The sequence below is a fragment of the Anabas testudineus genome, chromosome 22 (genome assembly GCF_900324465.2).
Source record: "Anabas testudineus chromosome 22, fAnaTes1.2, whole genome shotgun sequence".
NCBI lineage: Eukaryota > Metazoa > Chordata > Actinopteri > Anabantiformes > Anabantidae > Anabas > Anabas testudineus.
This window is the reverse complement of record NC_046630.1, coordinates 8,671,117-8,697,541: the sequence shown is the minus strand read 5'-3', so window position 1 is coordinate 8,697,541 and position 26,425 is coordinate 8,671,117. Positions and strand designations below refer to the sequence as shown.

Genomic DNA, 26,425 nt, shown 5'->3' with positions numbered 1-26,425 from the left:
TTTTAATTTTCCGTTTTTATCCACTTCCTGCGTTAGCTAGCTTTGAGGGTGTCCCAGAGTCCGGCATCAGGTCACCCCGCAGCCTTGTGCTTGCCCCCACAGCAGCGGCATGCCTCACCACAGTGGTGGCAGGCTCGCAGAGGCAGGTAGCAGCACATGCAGGGTGCAATGAATGAGAGCGCCACCAGGGCCAACCAGCGCAGACAGAACTGCTCGTCGGACGTGTCACATGAGCAGGGGTCTGAAAAGTCGCCCTCGGAGTCAGACATGCAGTGGTACAGCATGCTCTCAGCACACAGCATGCAGCTGACTTTGTAGATGCACTGCTTGATCGGGTCTGGGGCGTCTTGGCACTGCCCCCTCCAGTTGTCTTCATGGTTAAACATCTCTCGACAGTAGATGCAGCGTGAACGCTCACCATCCTCTCGTCGCCGTCGGCCCTTCTTAGACTGCAGCAAGGGTGAGGGCTGAGTCTTGATGGCTGTGTCTTTGCCCAGCCCCAGCCCCATACCTGTTCCAATGCCCATACCAGGCCCTGAGTGGGAGTCCCCACTCGGGCCATCAGGAAAGAGGTACTCGCACTTCTTACTGTCCAGTTTGTGGAAGGCGGTGGGGAAGTCTGGGTCTTCATGGTCAGCCTCATGTCTCCACATGACAGGGTGGCGGTAGTCCTCATAGCCACGAATGAGCACATCTTTGCGTGGATTGATGCGAACAATTTCCTCTTCGTCCATGTGAAAACTGACATGACGAGTTGGCTTAAAGGTGACCTTGAAAACAGGAGAAATAAAGTGTTTACTGGATTACTCAAACAGAAAACAATACCTTGACTTCACAAGCTTCTAACTTGCACTGACCACACCACATTTGAACATTTTTAAGAAATCATTAAATTAGGGAGACGTTATGTGGTTCACTTTATAGAAGAGATCCAGACCTGTGGAGGCAGGTAGCGGCGGTTGCTGGAGGTGAATTCATCAAAGGGCTGGGCCCGCACATAGCAGCCCCTGAATGGCTCGGTGGAGACAACGTTGTTCAGGGGAGAGAAGGGCTCTCTCATTGGGGTACAAATAGAGGGAGGCTCATCACACATCTAGATAAATACAGAAAAAACATTTGTTACAGGTTTTTGAGATAATCTGTAAAAATGCTTATGAAAATTCTAAAAAATATGTTTTAAGTAGAAGATGCAGCCTTAAACACTGAGGGCTCTAATGGACTAACAATTCAGCTTGATGACCACAACAGCTCTGACTCAGGGTGTGTAGGCTGTGTGTTCCATTTGGAACCACCAGGGGGCATCCTGCACCCATGTTTATTCAAATTACTGTGATGTGTGGTGATGACTCAAGGCCCTTCTGTTTAGAACTCAGAGTTCCCATCAGTCTTGCATGTGTTCCCACAAACATTTTAGCTGAAGCAAAATTCTACAAACGCAGGCCTAAACATGAGGCATTTGAAAAATACGGAGCAAAAAAAGAAATGTTGCAGACTATGAGGAAACGTGAATGTGAATAAACATGCCTTCTAGCTCATGCTAAATAATCTCCATTACAAGAGTAAAGCTCACTGTTGGCATCATTCAGCATGAGATGTCTAAAAATAACATCTTGTGAATGGCACAGACAGCATCAAATACAGCAAAAATATCTCGACACAGTCACAGAAATTAAATAGTTACAGATCAAATAGAGCTAGTCCCAATACTCCAGTATTCATTGCAACAAAATCAAAAGCGATGGGTATTTCATGATTCATACATGCAGAGGTGATGAGAGATATGGGGGAGGATAGTCAATTCTTACATCAAGAGCTCTGTGAGGATAGTTTATGTCCAGCATTATTTCAGTGCAATCATGTAACATCTAGTTTGTTCACACATGTAAGCAAATTTCTCTAAAATGAATTCCAGTTGGTTAAACTCGACCCTAAACCCTTAAAACTACTGTCTTTCTCAATACTGTTTTATAGATAACCAACCTAGAGGTGTTCAGAATAAATCTCTTTCCCACTGACGATGCATTTCACACGTAGAAGTTTGACCACATTTAAGTCTTGTGCACTCTGACTAGCTGTCCCTCTTTCCCACACATACCCCGACCTCATCAAGGCAGGGTTAGTCCTCCTCTCTTCTCCTTCTCCCACCCTCTCTCTTCTCTGCGTGTGGAGGAGGCTGCTGGCTCTGGTTAGTCAGTACTGTGTGTAAAGTAGCCCACGCCAGTGCCTTAACGCACAGCGGAAATCTGGTTTGCTCCCAGCTGCTGCTACAGTAATTACTGTCCTGTGGTTGCTAAGAGATGCTTCCTTTGACTTCCCCCCCTCCCTCTCTTTCTCTTCTTTTTCCCCCTCACTCTCCTCTGCTTGGCCCTCCACCCCCCAGACTGCTAACACATGGTGAGTGTATGTGTGTGTGACTCTGCTCCTTCATCGCCTCCAAACATACCAAGCGGTATAACACACATCCACAGTGACTGCAGGGGAATGTGAGGAATAGAAGACGGAGAGGGAGAGAAGAGAAGAGAAAGAACAGAACAGGAAAAAATGAGTTTGTGTTGTATTCATGTGTCTGTGTGTGCGAGAGGGAGAGAAAGGGAGAAAGAGAGCGAGAGGCCAAAGAGTCTGCTGAGAGAATGTCATAAACCAGCTCCAGCTGGAGAAATGCAGCACAGAACCTAAAAAGCCAGATGACAGCTGTGTGTGTATGTGAGAGAAAGAGAGAAAGGAGCAAGGGATGGAGAGGTTTCAGAGGAGTGTGTGGGGTGGGGGGGGAGTGAAATGGGAAACAGACTTGGGTTTCCTTTTAAAGTGCTTGCTAAGCCCCACCATTCAAAGGCATGCGTGGGGGCCAATCTGGAGCTGATCTTACTCTAGAGATGAGGCAGGGTGAGGGAGGAGAGGAGAGGAGAGATGGAGATGGTGGGAGCCAGGGGCAACCTGACTCTCAGGGCCAGCTTGGCTCCACACCAGCATCAGGGATAGATGCATTTCTGCACAGTAAGGGGCTCGGGACAGGGAAGACTGAAGTTAAGTAATGGAAGATAAGAATCACCCATACTACAATAAGTGTTTTTGTCGCTAAGTGTAATGTATTGCTTAGCCTTAGCATAAATGAAGCATAACATAAAGAGTGCATATCTCTTAGTCTCTGAGTCTTACTGATGTAAAAACAAAAAAGGCACAGCCAAGTGACAGACTACTCACCACAGATTCCTTAAACTAATGGGAAATGCTTATTCCTTAGAAGGCTTAGAAGTAAAGATCAATAACAAATAATGACTATACCGTAAATATGAAGCTAAAGTCGGCAACCTCTTATCTTAGCTTAGATTTGCACAAAGATTGGAAACAGAGGGAAAGAACTTTCTTGGTTTGAATGAAAGGTAACAAAACCCAGGTACCAGCACCTCTAATGGTCAATAACTGACAACTAAATGTCATTTATTTAATCCATTTAACAACTCAACTGTAAAAAAAATTGTGGTTTAATGCATGGTTATGAGCTGGTAGAAACTAAAGAAACTTACTGTAACTTGCGAAAAAGTCTGGAACATAACTCCTGATAAAATCACGTATTGTTAGTTTTGTATATTTTCTATTCCAGATTACAACAAGACACAAAATGTGTTCACTAGTGATCTTTAGAGATTCTGGTAATGTGACGTTATTACCACTGAACCGAACCTGACAAGCCTTTTCTCCCAAGTACCAGTCTTTGCTCCATATTAAAAACAGACATACACTTGAATCAAGCTTCTTATCTAACTTTTTCACAACAATGTGAACTACATTTGGAACTATTCTTTTAAACCACTGTCCTTTACTAGCTGCTTTATGAAGCCCTATCAAACCACACCAAACCAGTCTGAAAGTTTCTGTTCTATAAGTGAAGCAGTAAAAGTCAACTGGCCAACAAAACCTCTGTGTACTAAACTGATAAGAGAAAACTTCCTGCCAGTGCTAAATTAGATGTGGATGTTTTCCTGTGGCATCAAAAACACACACACACCACACACACACACCACACACACACACACACACACACACACACACACACACACACACACACACACACACACACACACACACACACACACACACACACACACACACACACACTTTACTTTGCACTAGCAGAAATATTAGTGGTACAGCATGATTCCTGGCAGTGGGTCATCACAGCTGAGACCACTTTTTTTTTTTTTAATGGGTAAAATGTTACATGTGCATACACAGTATGTGTGCTTCTGAGTAAGCGGAAGAATGTGGTAAGCTTGTGAAGGGCATACAAGTGGGTGCTGAGCCTCAGTGGGCAGGATGTGGGTGGAGGAGACTGTCTTGAACGTATGTGCATTGACATATGCACGCACACGCGCACACACACACACACACAGTCTGTCACACAAGTCAAATGCTGGCGGTTATGAATTCCAATCAAATTGAAAACCTAGAGATTCCTGGATCTAATCAAGGAACTAAAAAGCTTGATGGTGATGATACACTGGGGTCTGTTTTCTTGAAATACCCCCAGCTACTCAGGATACATCTGCTGTTTCCAAAAACAGAGGCCATATTTCATCAAGAGTACAGTGGTGCGACTTTATGGACAAGTATTAGAACAACACCGACAATGTCACACCTTTCTGTGTGAAGGTATCTGCTATTTCTCTGGCTCCACCACTTGTCACTGGTTCTCCTTCTCCGTAGCCCAGGTCTCCGACCGCAACATTCAGATGCCAAATCACCATGGTGACACCCTCGGTGGCTCACTCGCTGAACCTTATGAACACCCCTTTCTACCCGCCTCCCTCCTGTTGTGCACCCCCACTTCCCCGCTGCCTAGCAACAGTAGTGCCATTGGATTTCCTGTATGTTCACGCTGATTCCTTAAAGAGGAACCTTGCCACAGGAATAGGAACGCAGAGGAACTCTTCTAGTCCACTTCACACATCAGATACAAAACAGGTCAAAGGCAATGACAAGTCCATCTATCTCCAGGATAAAACTAAACCACAGCAAGTACAGTATAAAAAATACTGAGAACTAGAGAAGTTCAAATCTCTGAAGACATTTTTGTGTTCTTGCTCGACCCAGCTCAATACATAAAGGTGGTACAGATGAGACAAAGAGAGACAGATGTAGAAAACATTAGCGGGAAAGAGAGTCAGACAGCATAACAAAGAAGAGAGATGGACAGAGAAAGACAGACTGGACAGAGAGAATGAATGAGACACGCACAGAGGTAGAGACAGACAGAGATCACACATAAGGAGAAAAATGTGAAAGTGAAAAGCCCCATAACAGGCTTAGTTACTGACCATAGGTAAAGAAAATACATATTCAGGCTAAAACCACTTACTGCCATGAAAAGTGACAATATTTCAAAAGACAGGGACCAGGTTTGCAGTAGTCCACAAAAACATACAATCACAGGAAAGGTTACCGGGCAGTTCGGATTGCGTGAGCACACTAATAAATAGACTCAGAAAAGCTGGAACTACTGTCCCATGCAATGCCATGTAATACCTGCACAATAAAAACTTGCTGTGCCTACCGTTTCAGTTGTGCACACTGAATCAACACTTCTCTGACGCAGTGTCAACAGGAATAGGTTGTAAGCAGTTATAAACTTCACAAAGGCAGAACCTACCACAGGACTGTATTATACACTAAACTACATTGCACAACTACAGTGTGCAGGTTTCTATATTTCTTGTCACTCAGTTAAAGTGTGGATTCTTCAAGAACTTCTGTTCCTCCTACCAAACAGTCTTTTCACCTACTTTGCAATCACATGGTACATACAACAGGTGACTGAAATTCCTGTAACTAGCCTCATATCTTAAACAAATGAACATGGGTGTGTAGGTTTCAACTACATACCTGCTGCCTGTCCCCGTTAAAGAGAACATGACACTGTGAAGTACTTATGTCGACAATTTCATTCCACATGCCAAATATATACAAATCTTAAGAGAATTCACCTTAACAGTTCTCAACCTGTCAAAAAATGAGACAACTCATGAAGAAACAAATTCAAGGTTGAGAACACTGAAATGACAGAGCCTCTTAACCAAGCTGCATTTGAACAACCTGCTCCTGAGGCAATAATTATTATATCAGCCTCTATTGTAACAAGAGTGACAGCTACTGAAGTTGGATTGACAGAGAAGGCTAAGCTTGCCTTTAGCACATCCACTGGCCAACACCCAGCTTTGCCTCAGGGTCTGGCTGGTACTGGTTAAACACCTGTAAATCTGTAAACTGTCTGGAAACAAAGGGAGGTGTCAGTGCCCAGCTGGGACACATCAGGCCTCAGACTTATGGCTCAGGTTCTAGCTATGACCTGCCTCTCATTTAACAGTGAGTGAGAGTTGACTAACAAATCCAACTAACGGTAAGATTTACTATTCACTTACATGTATGTCATTGTCACATTAGCCTACAGTAGGTGCACATTATCATCTACCCTTTGCCCATGAAACATAACACTTCTGTGTGTAATTAAAAAACTAAAACCTCTCAGCTTTCATCTCACTCACCGGTAATCCATCCTCAGAAGTATCCCCTTCCCCAAATGACCGACAACCTGGAAAAGAATAAGCCATAAGGGAAAACAATTAGAAGACTTTTTCACTCAAACTAATACAGGCACTATTACAGTGAAATCTTAAAACAAGAAAAGTATTAACAGTACAGTTATATTATTAAATTATATTACTGACATGTAGCATCAGATTTATGTATACTAAAAACACAAACAATGGAAGATACATATATTTAGCATCTCAGATAACTAGTACATGGAAGGACTTCTTAGACCACTAGAGGGCAAAACCTCATTCAATAACAGTGAAATTCTGCATCGGACTCTTGGCAATAGGCATTCACTTCTATGCACAAATGCACACAATCAACAAGGTATTTTTGTTTTAAACCATAGCTACATACATACATAGAATATGTGTAACATGCGCTTTATTTATCAAACAATTTCACGGTCAACAGGCAAGATCTCCCCTTATGTTTGAGCCAATAGATTTGCAACACTTTTCATACTTGCCAGGCTAGAATAGGCCCAAGACTTCTGCTTTCCTCTGACTGTAGCTGAATGGGGAAATGAAAGCTGCTTTGTGTCAGTGGGGCATACAGACGTTGAATGAAATATGCATGCTTAGAATAATGTAACCCCAAACTAGGCTAGAACAACGTGTCATTTCTGCATCCTAAACAACTTATCTGCTGATGCTGGGGTCAGAGCTTAGGTTTCAGAGATTAGGCATGACCATATCACAGCTTTCATTACCACAGAAAATGTGGTTCCCAATGAAAATGCTATTTTTACTGCCATTTTTACTTTATTTACTGATATTTTTACACAAACCTGTGAAAATTATTTTCTACTACTAATCCAGAGGAAGTTTTGAATTGAGAACTCTATAAGTTATCAGTTTTACTGATAACTATTACTGATGACAATTACAAAAACTAAAACAATCAGAGTATCAGAATTTTCATATAAATCAAGAATAGTAGTGATGATGTAATATTGTTAGTTTTAAGTATGTTGATGTGGAAGTTCACACGGAGAACCTAAAGATTTATCTCTTTTGTCAGCAAAGCATGTTGCATGCGAAGTACTGAGTCACTGACTCATATGATAAGAAGCAGGACTACATTATTGTCAGTTAACCAGATATGTAATGTGTGTGTTTAGAACAGACATCACTGTCTTTTGCATTAATAAAGTCATAACTTATGCATGCAACATGCACTGCAGCTATGCCATACCTGGGTCTTCTAAAATGTGCTACGGTAAGTTGATATTATCCATAATGTCAATATAATGTGTGTTATGTTGGTGCACTTCCAGTTTTAAATTTCAATATAAATGTAACTCTGTATCCTAATCAAGTCACATGTAATGTTATTATTAAAACAACTGAAACAGCTATTGTCTATCATTGCAAACAAGTGGTTGACAACAGTTAAGTCCAGGGTCTTGGCAATACCGCACAAAACATGGATTAAACCATTTTCCCTGGGATGAACCGTTCAACCCAGGCCTGATCACTGAGGCCTTATTTAAAGATGGCCTTCCTGCTTTTAAGGAGGGCATGCAACAATACATGGCAACACTATCTTCTACAGAGAGGACAGAAGAATTCACTGGGCTTGTGTTAGACAGAGTCTGTCTGTCAATGATTCACATGGAGAGGGGTTTTTGTGTGTGTATGAATCTCTCCACAACTGAGAGAAAGAGCCTTCCTGCAGCACGACTCTGGCAGTGCTGGGCCGCAAAGCTGCCTGAGCCATGTGCCCGGTGCTGCCATGGCAACAGAGGACTGCAAGACTGATACACATACATGTGCACGCATACACACAGGCAAAACATATTCTGTCTCGCTGCCTCTTGTCTCCCCACACCCATACACAGCAGCAGTACGATGCAACAGGAATACAGAAGATCCTGACTGGCTGTGCTGTGGGGAGGTATTACACAACACCAGCAGAATACAGAAGATGCCAGGAGAGAGAGAGGGAGAGGGAGAAAGGGAGAGAGAGAGAGAGAGAGAGAGGACAGAGAGGAGGGGGCAGCAGTGGCTGACGTTCACTGGGTAGGGTAAGGCGAATGTGTTTAATTACACTGATATTCAATGTTTTCCACAGAGCATCCTAGTTATTGACCTAGTGCTGCAACTATTTTTTTTTTTTAACATTTATCTGAAAATCTGACAAAAAAAAAAGGCTCCCAGAGCTCAAGGTGACATTCTTGTTTTTCTATTTTTCTATCAAACTGTCCAAATCAGTTTACCATAACAAAAGATTCAAATAAAGCAACCAATATTTACATTTGAGAGGATGGAAGCATACTTCAACAGATAACTGATTATCTAAAGGGCTGCATTATTAATTCTCTGTCAATCCACTGACACATGAATTAAGCAAAACAGCTTATAAAAACTGCTGTAGCTCTCACACCAAGCCTTCACCTAGACTGTGTGCTGACTTGTGCCCAGGAAGTTCAAATCTCAGATAAACGGTTGCGGGCAAGAAGCAACTGATGCCCAGTGGTGATAAGCCTTTATGATATGTTCTGCTGTGCCTCCTCTATGCTCCCTAGGGTTCCCAAGTCTAAAGAGTAAAAGAGATTATAGCTCCCCAGCCAGCCAGGCAGCCTCTTGTGTAACATGGGGCTGGGTGGCAGATTGCTGAGCTGGCGATTCCCCTGCTAATTGGATGACTGAGCAACCTCTGGCACTGTGCTAAAAAATAATGCTTAGAAAGCTGCTAACTCAACTCAGAGACTCCACTCCACCCAAGTATGATATCTACTTTAGCTTAAGAATCTCTATAAATCCTACTATAGACACAGCCAGCCCAAAACTCACCTGTTTTTTTTTTTTTTTTAAAGAATACCCTCTCCTGTCCTCAAACCTACCTTCTAGGTTTGAACAGCACAAAAGCGCTACATGGTCAAGTTTCATCTGACTAAAGCTCTGCCCCTATCTCAGGTTGCCACCCATTCAGTGTCTCAACTCTTGGCCCCTCTTTCTTACTAACCCTCCCTTTCTGTCCTATATCTCCCACTGTCTGGGCATAGTGTTGTCCTGCCAGTCTCTACACGAATTTCCGACTTTATCTGGGCAGCTGGCACTGATAAAATGAAAGGGTCATGCTTGTGTGAGCAAGCAGGTGGGGTGGGGGGTCATCAACACTAATCAGCACTATACATCTCTCCTAAAACAGATGCTAAATCAGTCAATACAAACCAAACAGGCAGGAATAGGCTGTAGTCACTGACAATTGAATGCATGCCACATTCATACACCCATATTATTTTACATGCTCTGGATGGCTGCCAAGACATAAAGCATAGTGCAAACTCTTGGAGGGAATTCCAAACAAACTTTGTATTTTGTAGATAGGGTGAGAGGGAGTAAGGGGGGGTGAAAAAAAAAACCTGTGGGCTGCTCAGATTTTTCCTGATATGGAAACAACAGCCAATGCTGGTTTACTTGATTTTAAAGTTAAGGAACGTTCCGCTGAGTTGCTACTGGCTTTGTTATCTGGTCTGAGCTGTTTTAAACTCTAGGAATCCACACATACAGGCAGCATTAACCACAGGACAACACACACCTTGGTTGATGTCCTCAATGGCTCGACGTATTCCCCGGTCAAAGGCGCGTGCGTCAGCGGGGCTCTGGAAAGTCAGTCCAAACTTCTTGTCGTTGATTCTCCAATGGTGGAAGATGGGGTTGACCTTGTTGTACACAAGGTCTTTCTGCAGGACACACTCTAGGACCACCTAAAAACACATAAAATTTGACAATGAAACAAGACATATTGGCACTGAAAGAAATTAACAATAGAAGCCACGTTACATCAAATCTTTAGTTTAAACTGGCCAAGCTAAATCACACAAACTGAAAAATACATGATTTAAATTTTTGAGGGTAAAACTGACTGACGTGTAATACATATGTAAATCCTTCATCCTACCCCTCGCCCTAAGCTGTTTAAATGTGTCACATTCAATCATTCCACCACAACATGAGTAAGGGAAAAAGAGAGAGTGATTGAGAGTAGAGGCCTAGGACAACACATAACAACAGAGTTTCTAAATTATAAAAAGTCACTCTGAACTCAATCATTTCACTTTTTTTTTGCATAATTTGTAAAACACATTTTAAATCGTGGGGTTTTCATTACAGATGATGATAAAGTTGGAGAGCAGCGGTGGTGGCAAAAAAGGGGGGCTAGTGTGAGTAGGTTTGGAGCCAGGCAGCCCAAGTGTGTGGCAGAGAGAGTGTGTTTCCAAAGCCTATTATTAATCAGGGCTACTGGGCCGCCTCCTGGCCTTCCTCTAGGCAGATTAAATGAAATGAGAGACGGCCATTACAGTCTTTGAGGTTTTCTACCGACGTGCACGAGAGGTGGCTCAATGGGGTGTGAATCTGTGAGTGTGCAAATGGTGATCTGCATGAGAGAAGGCGTGAGCATAGGAGCTGGTGTGATGAAAAGCTCAATGACCCAAGTGCCACACTGTGCATCTTCACAGGGCAAATTCCTTGTCGGAGGAAAACAAACCAATACTCGACGGCTGAAAGCAGATGGCACTGTTCCCCGTGGATCTGGACAACAGTCAACATGCACACTTTATGAGGCTGATATGTGGCAGCTGTACAAGAGGTTGACGATATGTGATATGAGGGTCAGACAGGGAGCAAGTCTACATTTCATTCTGAATGTCTGAGCATGGCTTGCATTTTACACTTAGTTGCAAGTGTACAGTTCTGCATTAAGGGATGTGTCTCAAAGTATCTGTTCTCATGTCACTTTTGCATACATGCCTCCACAAGAACAGAAGGGGCAAGGGTTAAGCTTGTGTGTTTACCCAGAGCCAGTGGATGAAGAGAGGGATGGATGTGAGGAGAATGGGGTGGCAAAGAGTGGGAGGGGGGGGGTCTGCTCTGTGCCTCTGGGACTGATTGTGGAGGCGAGACTAAATGGAGCCGGAGCAGGTAAGGTGAGCGCACAGCGAGGCCAACAGAGGAGGAAGTATTACAGTTGCATGGAAGGACGATACTTAACACCACATTCCACACTGTGCTCAGAGAAAAGAGGAGAAGGAGGAGCCACACTCACAGACAGAGAGACAGAAATGCAATGGAGGCTGGAGATATGTGGAGGAAGAGGAGAGGGAGAGGGACAGAGACAGACGAAGGGGAGACGTGCACAGAGTAGTGAAGAGATAGCAAGTGGAACATAGGGAGAAACTGAGCTGATATAAGAAACCAGGTGGGAGAAATCCAGCAATCAGAACTGTAATTACAATGTGATAATTCATTCAATAGATACACATGGAGTACAGAGAGATTATAATGTATATTGTCCTGGAACAAACATAGCTACAGTAGCATGGAAGGAACATACATATGTAATCATATTTAGGCACTGAGTTTGGAAGTAATATATATATATATATATAGATATATATATATATATATATATATATATATATATATATATATGCATATTCTACTCTCAAGACTTAAACAGCTATTATATCCAGAGAGTCTTTACCATATTTAGAGTAAGCCTGGACGACACCACATTCATGACTGTATAAATCAAAGGGAGTCACACACTATGAACAACAGGAAACGAGGTGGAGTGGCAGAGAGCTTAGCCAGAGATCTGTCATAATCCGAGAGCCAGTATGATAAGTAATCATCAGCCAATTAGATCTGTAGTCAGAGGACCAGTGTGAGAGAAAGAGAAAGAGGAGGGGGAAGTGGAGAGCGATTGGTAGCTATATGGAGAGCCAGCTGAGTCATCACCAGTACACTCTGTGCCGCATCACTGCGCTTATAGACAGATCCCCTCCACCTCTACATTATCTGTCTCCAGTCTATCTGGCTCCACCTCTGTTTGCTGCTCTTTGACTACATTAATCTCTTTCCCCGACTTGTTCCATATCTTGTGCACCCCTAACACCTTGTTTCAACCAGCCAAAAACATGCCTTGTTGAATTTAAAAATCATTACATCTGTTATCTGTTTTCCTCTGTGTAACTGTCATTATGCTTTTCTTTTTTGTTAATTCCATACTAAATTAAGTAATGAAAATCATATCCCTTAAAAACAAAAAATTATATAACTACAAGCAGGGTTTTCTTTCTCTGTGTTTATACATAACAACTAGACCAAACAACCTTTCAAACATTCAGGAGCTCTTACCTCAGGGCTTTTTTTTTCAGTTTTCAACATCACTCATACAACTTAATTATGGTTTAATTCACTTCTAAAATTAAAACACAGACATGATTTTGTTAAACAATTCTGTGGTAACAAGTACAATACCGCCCAGCTATGGCTAACATATTCTTTCGTGGTTTTGTACTGTATGTCGCTGTCATTTTCTTGGGACTCATCACGCTTCTTCTGATGCCCTCAGACTGTCAGTAGCACTGTGGTTGACGCCAATACCCTGGCACTGGGTGGCATCTCGACAGACCTACATATGGCTGGTTGTTTGTTGTGGTATCTGGGTGTAGACTGGTGGTGATAGGGGCTGGGGGTAGACTGGTGGTGATAGGGGTGTTTTACCACATCCCAGAGTAGTTGCCGGGGTCTCTGAGCCATGTCTATACGCTGTCTCAACTACAGCATTCCCGTCACACCCTTTTCCAGTGCCACACATGCTTGGATAGCAACGCGCAAAACATAAACACACTGTAAACACAAAACACATAAAATGTGTTCACTGAGATTTAAAAAAAAAAGGTGATTTAGACACCCTGCTGTAAAAAGCCATTTAATGTGAAATTGTCAAGAGCCACCAGTGTGTGCATCATGGTGGCCTACTCTGGCTTCTGGCATCTGACAGACAGTTCTCTCCCTCTCACACACACACACACACACACAGAACACAGATTTATATTCTCATTACCACAGACCAGAATTATCCCAACACATCTACCGGATCTGTTTTACATCTCAACACAGAATGTGTGAGTAACAAGACATAAAACTTGCAGAATCTAAAGCATTAGCCACAAAGATCTGATTAGCAATGTACAACTTGATGTTTTGGAGCCTTGTTACTTTGATTGTGAAGAAACACAATGACCATGTAATTTGTAGTTAAGGTATTATGAGTCTTTGATGTCCCCAGACTTTTATGCAGTTTGCCAACGTAAAAACTAAGGCAAATCTATTAATCATAAATTATTATTATATTAATAATTAGACCCACAGAAATGTGTGTAGTCTTTGTGTTACACTACAGAATAGCAAACCTAAAGGCCCTTTAAACAGAACATCTGTATCTACATACTGGTTTTGAAAAGCCAAGCTGGAGTGCTACCGGTGTGTTTTTTTTTTTTGCTGTGTAGGACATTGCTATTTACTGTATGAATTAAGTTGTATAATGTTGACAACTTCTACTTGACCAATGGCCAATTATGTGTTTAATGCTTTAGATGTTTACTATATTAAATGTGTTTTATACACTTTTTTCCTTTTAACTAACAAGATATTACATATCAAGTGAGAGGAAATCTTATAAAACAGGGAAATACTTGTGTACTCATGGAAAACATGAATGACTGTGGATTTCCAGCCCTGGTTTCTGTAGGTCCCTTCTACACTCTTTGTCTTTCCCACATCCCTCATCCCACATTCTCCTCTCCTGAGTAATCTGCCCTTCTCCCTGATGATGTCATCATGCATCACAGCATCACGCAGTTTGCTCCTATTTTCAGATACCTGAGCCATGGAGGAAAGCTAAACAACCACTTGTGAATGTGTGTGAGAGTGAAGAAGGGCGGTCATAGTGATCTGCACTAGTGATCCAAGAAATATCTGGTTTGTACACCTAAATGTGCATGAATGTTAAGTATCATAGAAAACAAACACATCAACCTGCTAGTTACAGTGTAGCATATAAGTAGACTATTCCCACCTATGAGTTACAGGTTTCCTTACCAATTTATCTTTGAGCCTCTCGCCCTTGATGTGGAACTCCACAGTGGTGGGGCTGGGACTGGGACTGGGGCTGGGACTGGGGCTACAAGGGCTGAGGTTGTTGCTGCTTCCTCCGCTGCTTCCACTATGGGTGCTGTTGCTGTCCTCTGCCCGGCTGACCTTATAGACAGTGACACAGCTAAGGCCTCCACCTCCCAGGGGAAGCCACCCACCGCTGGAGTCATCCCGAGTCATGACCACTGCTCTCACACGCGCATAACTGTCACTGTGGAGAAGGAAGGGAGAAACAGGAGGAAGGTGGAAGGAATAAGAAGACACAGGAAGAGCAAAAGACAAACAATGCAGTTAGTCAACAAAATCTGCATTAATCAGCATCTAACATTTTTCTAACAATCCTCCCAGTGAACTTTATAAAAAACATAATCAGAACCACACAGCCTATATAATACAGCTCAAGTGCAGCACATACAAGTTATAATGCAGTACATGTACCCTTCACAAGATGGTTAATAATTATTAATTTAGAGGAACACACTAAAGAGATGGCCAACAATATGAATGTTTATACCGAAAGTTCAACACTTGCTAAATCACACTAGAACTTCTTTCACATTGACATTATATTTGATAAAATGAAAGCATGATGAAAGCTGTGGTGACAAAAGCCATTACTGACAACAAGCTAGCCTAAAATCTGCAATCTGCAGATGATTTCTAAAGTCTGAAGTGTATATTTAACCCCAACCAGAGGGTGACTGACCATGTGGCCAAGTTTGGGCTCTTGCGACTGCTGATTTCTAACCTTTCCCCTAAAGCAGGTGGCTTCAAACTAGATAACACATGACAAGGCTCCAGCTCGCATTGCTCTCTTATGTTGCTTGTTGCCTTACTCCTCAAGGCAATAGTTATAGTGACAGTTCTCTATTATACATAACATCTGTTTAACTTAAGGAAAAGTAATAGATGCTTTTTTTTTTTTTTCCAAAATGCAGGAATGGAATGTGAGCGAAACGTGAGGAGTTATGTACAAAAAGGCGCAGAGCTTCAGGCTTTGTTGGACACATATGTATAAATACAGATGTGTCATATATTCAAACACTGAATAGCCACAAACTGGAAAAAGGCTGAACTACTGTACAGTATATTAATCCAAATGTAAAAGTCTGCAGTTAAGAAACGAAACACCTTGCCCGCAATATCATAGCTGAATGTTTCATTATAATGGGGGTAAATGTATCAACAATGTATTACTGTATGACAACACATTGTGATACAAGACATAAAAACTCTGGTTCTACCTGTTCCTTACACCAGTTTCTCTCCTTCACGTTTCACTGTCCCTTCAATCCTCAAAATCAGATGTTTCCCTGATTAGATAACACAGGCTGCATTGGGCCACCGGAAATGACAAAGGTCAGGGTGTGCTTACAGCAGCATTTTGCACAAACTCCTGGTAACATATTAAAGCATGATGATGATGATCTGAGAGCTGAAAGAAATAGGCAGTAAAAAAATGTGACTGCCGGATGTGTTCCCATGACAAATTGCTCTCTGGCCAATGTCCGGGTGACCAATAGGGCTGATGTTTTGTAAAGAATTTTGTCTCTGACAGTGGCCAAAGAGGAAACAGTGATTCAGGGAGAGAAATGATACTGTCTGACAACATGTAATATATCACATAGTTAACTAGTAGCTCCTAGTCCAAAAGAAAAATGGCTGCATCCTCCTGCATATTGTCTGCCTTCTCTAAATCTTGGCCTACGTATTGAGGCTAACATTTGGTCTCCTGCCTTTTACACCCTTGGTCCAGGTTACTGCTTAGTAATTAATCAAAACACAAATAAACACAAATGATTAAAAGTATTTTGAGATTATTGCCACACATACCAATAGCCTCTCTTCTATAGAACTAACTTAAATATATTTAACTGTATCTTTTAAGTTATTATAAAATAAGTAGAGAATTTATTGTGCAGCTTGCCTCTGGATTACAGAACTTTGTATTTCAACACGTTGTCTAACCCTCAACTTTACTGTTACAAGTAAATACAGTGCCGAATGTTGTTTTTGCACTTGCTAGGTGGCCAGAAACATGACCCGAAATTAAATATAATGTTGCATCACAACTGCTGGATGTGTAAAGACAAAACTGTTTACTATATAAACTTGGATGGAAATGATGTCAGTGTTGTGTATACAACTTTCCATTTGCCTCCAATTGAACAGAAAATCAGTTATTGTAGGTTTAAATTTTTAGTTTTTGAATCACTGCAATTATGGCATGACCTATTTATACCTGTGCAAATATTACAGAAAATGTAATGTTTTTTGTTTTAGTCATATAAATATTGAAAGTGGGACTGATATAAGTAAAATTAACATGATGCTAGGTAGAGATGTATTGCTAGTGCAGATATGGTTATGCCACAGGTTTCTCTTAAAACTAAACATAGGTGCGGAATACATTGCAACCAACTATTGTTTTGTAATTAGAGGAATATTAATTTTACATTATGTTACTAAGTTTGGCTGCACAGAATTGATACAAGGTGACCAGAAATGTTTTTCAGAGGAAAGGCACATTTGTGTATCTGACGACAAGCTGCTAGCTATATACCCTGTTTTAATTCATTTAAAATTACATATTAGTAATTTTACATTATTTCATTTTGACAAGCAAATATTCTCCTAGCCAAAAAAAACATGATTTATAATTTGTAGGGCTAGACAACAACACATTATTGAACAAGCAATATGATTATTCTCTTTTTACATGAAATGTATTATCAATGCAATTGCCTTTTTTTCTTTCTCGTGTCATTCCCTGAGCTTAGACAACAGCAACTCGTGGGAAAGTGACAGAAAAATACAACCACGACTAACTTCCCCTTTGTAATCTCCAAGCAACACCCTTTCTGGTTACCCTCTAACAGTGCCACAGAAGTAGTGCTTAACCTTACACGAGAACCACTATAACTGCAAAAAAAAGCATTTTTGAGATGTGTAACAGCCAGTAAAAGAGGGAAATACTACGGCTGTTACACCCCTCTATGGCCCCCTATAAAGGATGCGGGTTATGGGTGCAGGAGGGGCTGTCAGTCAGGCAGAGGTCTCTAGGGTGAACAGAAGGCAGGCGGTGGTGTCGCTCAGCCATGACCAGGGCACAATGACCAGGACCTGACCCTTCAGACCTACCATCACACACATGCCAGCAACCACGACACTCACAGGGTGGGGGGTGAGGAGTAGGTGGGGAGGGTAGAGAGGAAGTTAAGGGGACTGTGTGTTCATGCATTTTTGTATCTAGCCTAACAACACCAACGTCAACCTCATTTTATAAATAAGAGCATTAATCACTGTACAGTAGTGAAATGGAAAATAAATACAATTTGAAAAGTGCACTTCTAAAACCTGCAGACCAGGAACTCAACCAAACACGTATACGAAAAAAGAGTTCAATCTGCTGCTCTTCTTCAATCTTATAAACTTTACTTTCTCGTGATAAAAACAGCAAGTGGTCAGAAAAAGTGAAAACTCACTACAACACACACACACACACACACACACACACACACACAGTTCAGCCTGGGATGGTGAAGACAAAAGCTGGCCTCCACGCCCCTTGCTGGGAGCACACAGTCGACTGGACACACAATTGAGAGCGGAAGCAGATCAGCTGGCCTGGGTCTGTGAGTAGGGGAGGTGGGGGGTAAAGAGAAAGGAGTCCTCAATTCCAAATTATTCCAAGTTATTCTGCTGGATGACTGACTTCATTTCCGACCAAAAGCATGAGAGAAAAACAGAGGGAGGCTTTAAAGTGCAACGGAGGACCGTGGGGGGAGGAGGCAGCTGTGGATTTGAACAGGGTGGAGACCAAGGTGACAGTCAACAGGTCTTGACCACATCTGAATATGGTCTTTTACATTCACAAAGGCATTGAGGGCATGATGTGGAAGCATGGACAGGCATGGGGCATCAAAGCTGGCTCCTTCAGTGTGTGGTGGAGAAGGGAGATCCTGGGACAACTATGTCCTAAGTGGACAAAGTGGCTGTTTGTTGCTCCAGCCCATGGCTCACTGGGCTCCAGCACGCCATCATGCTTTGCCCCTGTCTCAGCCTTGGGCTTTCCATCCCAAAAGGGGGATGAAGGGGAGGGCAGAGGCATTGAAGGAAAGACAGGAGGAGGAGAAAGGAAGGAGAAGGAAGACGAAGAGTTCAGGAGGAGAGGAGAGAGAGAAAGGATGTGGCCTGAGCCCTGGGTGCTCGCCAAGTCACCCTCCTTTTCCTCCGCTCCATCTCCCCCTTCAACCCAACCCCTCCCAGGCTGCCTTTCTCTACACAATGGCCGCTTCTCTGCTGAAATTTCACGTTATTGGATCCCGGGCCTGGAGTTTTGTCCTCCCACAATGTCCAGGCAGCGGAGCATGCTGCAGGGGAGACACACTCTGCAAGCTAAAAGCTGGAAAACCATTCCTCCTTTCATTAGCATCAGAAAAGCGGAGAGAAGTCCCCCCCAAACTTTTTTTTTTTTCCGTCGCCCCTTTTCCTCCCCATCTCTCCTCTGTATCAAAACCGGAGGAAGGCTGTCCAGCTCGGTCAAGCTCCACTAGACCACTTTGGCTCGCAGAACTCAAGGGACAGGAAAAAAAAAAATCATTGAAATATTACTGGGTAATAAAAATAACCTCCTTATGCCAATCCAATTCTATAGATTATCCTCTGAAAGGAAAGAAGCTTAGTAGGTGGAAGAGGATGTGAAAAGCTTCTGTGTGTGATTCATTCTCATTAGACCCTAAATTTCATGCAATTATTATTATAGACAAAACAATACTTTCATATTTTCGTAAGTGCTTTTGCCTGAACTCAAATACAAGAAGTCAGCATGTATTGCCAAGTGCCACGTATATATTTCATGAAGATAAACTTGCCCAAAGATCAAGGCTCTGAATGCAGTAAGAAATTTGTAAAAATGTAAAATGTAACCACCTAACTACCAAAAGTTTTCCTAAAAAACAATATTTAGGCTGACAAATGGGAACTATGAGCTAAAGTTATGAGGGTTTCCTTCTCTGTGATCACGCCTCACTGAAGAAATAAATAACATGCGATCTGGGACTCGACCGTTGATTCCAGCAGTGCATCTAATCTGAACGTTGCAAACTAGCTAGCCAATTAGCCACGGTTCAAATCCCCTAAATAACCAACAGAAAACTCAAGGACACAGCATACCCACAACAAACAACAACATGACCTAACATGGATGCAATGCAAATTATGACATAATGCCAGAACAAGATATATTTGAAGGCCATCAAAAATACAGATCCAATAATGGGACAATGACTAAAGAAACACCAAAGCCTGCTACATTAGCTGCAGTGAAAACAAATACACAGGCTATAGAAAGAGAAGTAGAAGAGAAATTTGCCCTATCTCCTCTCAGCACCTCAGGCTGCTGGTGAGTCATCTCCCTCACGAGAACATTCGGCTTAGCTACCAACTGACTCAGGAAAAAAATACAGAACAAGTCTACTCTGCTGCTACACCACATAGCAAATCCCCACAAATTTACCATCATCCCCATATAGAAATACCAAATAAAACAACAAATGAACTGATCATTGTTGACTTGTAGTAGCATCCATCACAGACAGCAGTCAGTCGGTCAAATTACCCTGTAGCCCAATTTACAAATAGACCTAAACCAGTAAATTAATGTCAAAACTTCTCATTCAGACAGGATTTCTAACACCGATTTTCTAACCAACCCCTCCATTACTGGATTGGGCCAGCAAACCCAACAACAGTGTTCTAGGTGCCTCTGTACTGTAGAACTATAAATCAAAGGAATCCCATATGTGTATCAAATGCCAAAAAAACTATTCCCAAACATCCATCAAAGCCACATATTGAGATAATCTTAATTTCAACCGCAAGCATTTGGAAAATTAAAACCTTGCGCTTGCAATTACAAAAAGAGGAACCACAAATTTCGAATGCTGCGGTGTCTCTGGTCTGCTTTGATGTAAAAGTAGTCCCCAGGGACCCAAGAGTCAACTCATCATAATTACTTTGAAAATGAAGGGGAAACAGAAATCTGAGGGGACAAGGCAGCCGTCTAGCTGTGGGAGAAACCATCAATAGATCTCAGGAACAACTTGGGAAGGATAAACCACCAAACCATGATGAGGGCCCATGGATGTTAAGAGAAACTTCTATGACAAGTTGTAAACCATCTCAGTATGCCCTGGTGTTCAGAGTAAGAAAACATTTTCATTATTGTCATCATCATGGGTAGTTTAAAATCCAAACTGATGGACCCATTTGATTTACATTCCAGTACCTATCCATTGGAAAATCTTTTGTCAACTAATAAAAAAAAAAAAACAAGTTTCAAATATAGCCACTTGAAAGGAGAAAATATGATCAAGCATTTACAGAGCATATAAAAATACATGTTACATGGCCACGTTCAGGCCTATCAGAAACATAACTGTGCCAAGTGTTCCCAGGGAAATAAACACACAAGCATGTGTGCGCACACAGATACCCCTTCCTGTTTTCAAAGCAATTGGAAACTCAAAGACACAAGGTTTAGGATTTACATCTGTGCCCTTTTATGTCTGTGGCCTTGCAGGAAAGAACCATCTCTGCCCAGCTGCAGCAAAGTGCTCACAACAAGGCCCAGCCTTCATGCTCCCACATGCAGCACAACTGAAAACAATATCCACAATTCAGACGCTTAGTGCTAAAAGCACTTCTTGGAGGCACTGAGATATGGTCTGTGAACATCAGAGGCCCTCCTTGACAAAGAAATAAAGACAAGCCCTGCTATCTGGATACTGTGATGAAGACACACGCACATACACACACACACAGACACACACACACACAGACACACACTTTTTTGTGTGTAATTTTAACGCTCTACATACATGGATCCACACCAGGCCTTTGTCTTAAAAAATAAAAAACTTGGTATGGAATATGATCTAAATACAATGCAGACATTTACACCAGTTTATGCGTGCGCCTAAAATATTTGAAGAGGAAATGAAAATTATAAGAGGGAAGTGGCTCAGGTTTAAAATACACAGAATCCAGGCCCAAATCTGGCCATGGGAATGGAACAGTTCACCACTATACCAGCCCTGTTCAGATTGTTGGCTTTCTCTGTTACAACCTAACCTCGTAGGTAATACAACATTGCAAGCCATTAATCAGACAAACAATAAGTGAGCTTCTAATAGAACAAGCAGACACAGGAACGTAAATACTTTATTATAAAGTATTATTAGTAGTAGTAGTAGGAGTAGTATTATAGCATTATGCCACATTTCACCCCACATACAAATGTAAAACAGAAAGAAACTGGGAAGGATTTTATGCGAATACACTTTAATGTCTATGTACATGTAAATCTATTAAAATGTGAGAATGTGCCTAGCAACCAGTAAACTAAAATACTGTTAAAAGTTCCAAGTATATCTGTCAAATAACACATTTCATTGGCCTCTGTAAACCACTTTGGCCACAAGCTATACTTCCCCAAAATAATACAGAAGCAAAACCAAATATGTGTTCAGCTCAGCAGACTTTGTCAAATGTAAGATGTGTCTACAGTTTAGTTTTACTAGATGGCAAAGTCTAAAGTGTTCAAGGAAGTTGTATCCAACAAGCAGCAATAACACCAAATAATACCATCTATAAAAAGGTCCAAGAAATTATTTAGCTTAACATAAGAGCCACAGGATATAGGCAATTACCCAGGCCATAAAGCACTAGCACTCACAGCTGAAGTACCTGTCTCCTTTTGTCGTTTCAGGACATGATTGGGGTTGTTTGGAAGGAATGTGTTTGGAAAGCTCTGCAACAGGAATGGGACTGCAAAACAGCCCTCAGGTGATAAGATCACGACACCCACATTGGCAGATAAAACACAGAACTGTCAAATCAATCACACAGATAGGAAGAGGACAGAGAGAGAGAGAATCACTGGGGATCACCTGACTGGCAAGAGACAATAGCACAGAACTGCAGGAATCTAAAACAATGAGGCCGTAGCCTATTCATGTTCAACAGAGGATAAAGACAACTGACCCTCACTGACAAAGATGAATGAGTACCTGAACAATTTTAGCAACATCAGTTTGTAGGCCCACACAGACTGAAGTACACATCATTAAGCATTTAATGTTTTAGAGATTGAGGGAGAATAAAGAGAAACCTTTTATTTAATTGCAGCATATTGAATGTTTTGTGAGAAGAAATCAGAAATTTGCGTTTTGGGTTGCCACAAAAAAAAAAAAAAAAAAAAAAATCTATACATGGTATTCATATGCATACAAAAAGGGTATGTAGAAAGAATGTCTACAATACAGACACAGTGCACCTCAACAAACTACTCCCTAAAAAAAATACATGTTTTAGTTACACTGTGAGAGTATCTGTGTTACTATATTTTCAGAAATCTCCCACTTCTCCCCTCCTAACCATAGCCCTGGTGTGCAAAATTCCCATTAGCCTAACATCACATCACACCACACTTGCCACACCAACACACATCCCAGACACAAGCCAAAATCTCACAAGACTTTATGTGCCTTTTTTCCATTGTGCATAGTGCACATAGTTGCACCAAGGCCAAGTAACCTGTTCTCAGCAAAGTGTATGCTGTGTGTACACCAACGTGGCTTACCACCTATCATTCAGACATAACTACTTCAGGACTACCTCTTGACACATTTTCTGGAGATTTTCAAATTTAAATGTCTACAGTACAGGCTCCATGAGAACAAACATTTTATCTTAATTACATATTATGTGCGAAAGCATAAAGGTGAAATAAATCCTAGGTTTGAAACAATAATTTCCATTAATTGAAGAAAAGGCAGAAAGTGACTCATCAAAAAAAAATCTTAATATAACTTATCAAGAGAAGGGACCAATGTAAAAAGGGACGATGCAAAACATCTTGATTACGGTCTGTGAGACTGGCAAACAATTACACAAAATATCAGATTGATGCAAATGAATGTGAAAAAATTTGTAGATTAAGGAGATCATGAGAAAAATAAATGGCTCAGGCGATGCTCTGTATTCGCACTTCATAGCTATGAATCATAAAACAGCCAGCAAGGTGGTTGAATCATAGCAACAATGTTTGGATCACTTCGCCATCTTAGCTGCTGCCATCATGCAGTGTGGAACAAACCCAGCACACACTGTAGCTTGAACACCAATGATGAACTGCAGCCTATGGCACTAGTTCCCAAGGTGGGGCCTGGGTGCCTGGAGGAGTCCCTCAGGTTACTGAAACAATTTCTTTTAACTTTACGTCTCTCTCACTGGAGGTTAAGACGATGACTAAAAATGCATTCAGATGACTGTCTGAATCTAAGGTTTCACCCTGCCCATTAGTATCAAACATTCTTGGTTATTACACAATTTAAGCTAAATCAAGAGCAACTGCAAAAATATCCACAAATTAATTTCCCATGAACAGCATCTCATTTACTGACAATGAATGGTTAAACTGGAATCAATGTGACATGGCTTGATATGAGGAAAAAGAACTCTATGACATATGTTACATAAAAAGCAGAAGTGTAGTTCAAGGACAAAGCCTTCACGCATTAAATCAATCAACCTCATAAAAGCCAGATAGAAGGAATGAGGAAAAACATGGGTGTGTTTCGCAGATTAAACCACGACACTGTAAATAGCTAAAGGGGCATATGACTTCCACTGTGAGAAACGCATTAAAGAAAATCATCAGAGATTGTGGGGGGGGAGAAAAAGCCTTCGATTAAATAAAACATGTGCAGCGCTTATGTAAATTAAAAGCCAGACACGATCGCTGTGATGGTGGATCGGCGTTTTTCTGTAATTCGCTGTACAGTAAATGCAAGAAATGTGATCATTGTGTGATCGTCGGTGCAATGCGAAACAGTGTACAGTGCTGTGAATGGGCAGGCAGGTACTTTATGAATGAAGGGGATCATGTGACCGCAGCACCTCCCGAAGCAGATATTTCTCACTGACTGTCAACAAGCGCACACAAGGGATCAGCCCATTAAAATAACACTAAAACGCGACTCGAAACGGGCAAAACGTGCACGAAAACACTCCGTGTACAATATACAATACATATCCGTGCATTGTGCGAACGTGGACGCGACCGTGACGCCTTTTTTTAGGCGTTTTTATGAATGGAGATTGTGATATGTAAATGAGTGTGATTGAGAAAAAGAAATGGCATCTTCGGCTTTTCAACGCGGACATTGCTGCAATCTGCTCGACTGGTTTTCATTAAAAGAAAGGCTGGATTGAAATACAAACGTGATCTTCACGATTTTAATCCATGATTATGTTCCGAAATCATGGCGGACGACAGTTACACACAGATCTAGGCTGTCAATGGAAGGCTATCTGATCACGATGTACTAAACAGACGTGTAGATTAAAATTATAAACAAGCTGGATTATTGCTATATGTGTGTCTACAACGAGTGATCCCTCATGACTTGAGTAATAGCCAGCAAACTTTAAAGCAATAATAAAAATCGTGAGCATATCATTTGTCAGTTCATTGAATCATACATATACGACCATTAATATACGTAATATTTCACTGTTTACACGTCAACTAATTTGTAAGAGCAAAATAATTCAGAATGGGGTTCATTTTTTTAACTATAGGCCTGTGCCAATGCTTGTCAGACACTGTTCCCAATTTCACGTAATCTGTATATAGCCATATCATCCATCCACCTATCATTATATTGATGCATAAATTAATCCAAACAATAAGATTATAAGAATATGTCTGTTTAGGTGATATTAGTAAAGGTGATGATATACCAGCGTTGCGCTTTTGGAAATGTCATTGGGAACTGTGGTTGTGCATTGCACATCGACTTAAGCGTGCGTTTATATCAAAAGATACGTGGATACTTATTATTGCAGCTGTACAGTGTCTCTGTTAAATGGGAAAAAATGTATAAACAGTACTCACTCGTTGTTTGGATTTGTTGAATCTTCACTCATTTTTTTCCTCACGGGGATCCAAATCCTAGCAATAGCATCGACGACGCAGTGACGGCGGGATAAAATACCACAAATATCACCATTTTCCCTTCACATACAGAAACGACCCCTTATTTTGGATAGTAAGTAAACGATGTACAACGAGACATGCCTAACTGTGCGTCCCTGGGAGATAGCAAGTGGAGCTAGCTTCACGTTAGCCTCTGCTCTGCTGGAACTAACGTTAAATCGCAAGGAGGAATGACAACCGTTGATTCATTTTATCCTCCCTGGAAGTAAAATCCGACCACAACAAATGGGCCATCGGCATCATCCTCGTCAACAAACACACAATCCCGCTTTGCAAAAACGTATATAGATCCTCAAGAAATGTCGAGATTGTTGTAGACTGTAACGTTTGGCAGGTTATTTATGGCTGGCTGTCGAGCATCCATTCGCCAACTTCAGGTCCAGGACAACACTTGAAAAAGCGCTGTGTGCAGCGTTGCTCCGTCAACGTGTCCGAGTAATTTGCAGTAAAGGCATCCAAAGCGTAAAAAAAAAAAAAAAAAAAAAAAAAAAGAATGGCTGTGCTGGTTTCGATGCTAATACTGACGCGTGAAGTAAAAACACCTACACTTTAAAATTCCCTTGAGAAGTTGCGGACATCTGCTTTAATCGAACTCCATTTTCAACTCGGGGGGAATGAAACATCGGAAAACTGGGCGGATGTGTCGACCCTCGCTTGAGAAAGTTAGATCCTTCCGCGACGTAGTAAAAACAAAACTACTCTCGCGAGCAAATATGTTCGACTAGCAAGCAGTTTGTTGTATCTCGTTGTAAATAGACGTACAGAGTCTAAAAGTGGGTTCGTCTGTGCGCGTATTCCGGAAATTCAGAGCGTTTCT

The 26,425-nt window shown here is 41.6% G+C and overlaps 1 protein-coding gene across 1 annotated transcript; it reads right to left on the bottom strand.

Moving 5' to 3' along the window:
* Positions 1–26,425, bottom strand: spred1 (sprouty related EVH1 domain containing 1). Its single transcript, XM_026339843.1, has 6 exons — positions 25,507–26,425; positions 14,490–14,754; positions 10,138–10,306; positions 6,540–6,586; positions 938–1,093; positions 1–770 (listed from the first exon to the last, which is right to left on the bottom strand). The coding sequence occupies exons 1-6, from the start codon at positions 25,536–25,538 to the stop codon at positions 72–74; spliced, it is 1,368 nt and encodes a 455-aa protein (XP_026195628.1). The 5' UTR covers positions 25,539–26,425; the 3' UTR covers positions 1–71.

What these genes read in the sequence shown, in the direction of transcription:
- spred1 (XM_026339843.1), bottom strand. Translation starts at nt 25,538, where the DNA reads ATGAGTGAAGATTCAACAAATCCAAACAACGA. An exon ending in AGAGGCTCAAAGATAAATTG is followed by an intron (nt 10,307 to 14,489) that starts GTAAGGAAACCT and finishes ATGTGTTTTTAG; the next exon opens with GTGGTCCTAGAGTGTGTCCT. An exon ending in GCCGCTACCTGCCTCCACAG is followed by an intron (nt 771 to 937) that starts GTCTGGATCTCT and finishes CCTGTTTTCAAG; the next exon opens with GTCACCTTTAAGCCAACTCG.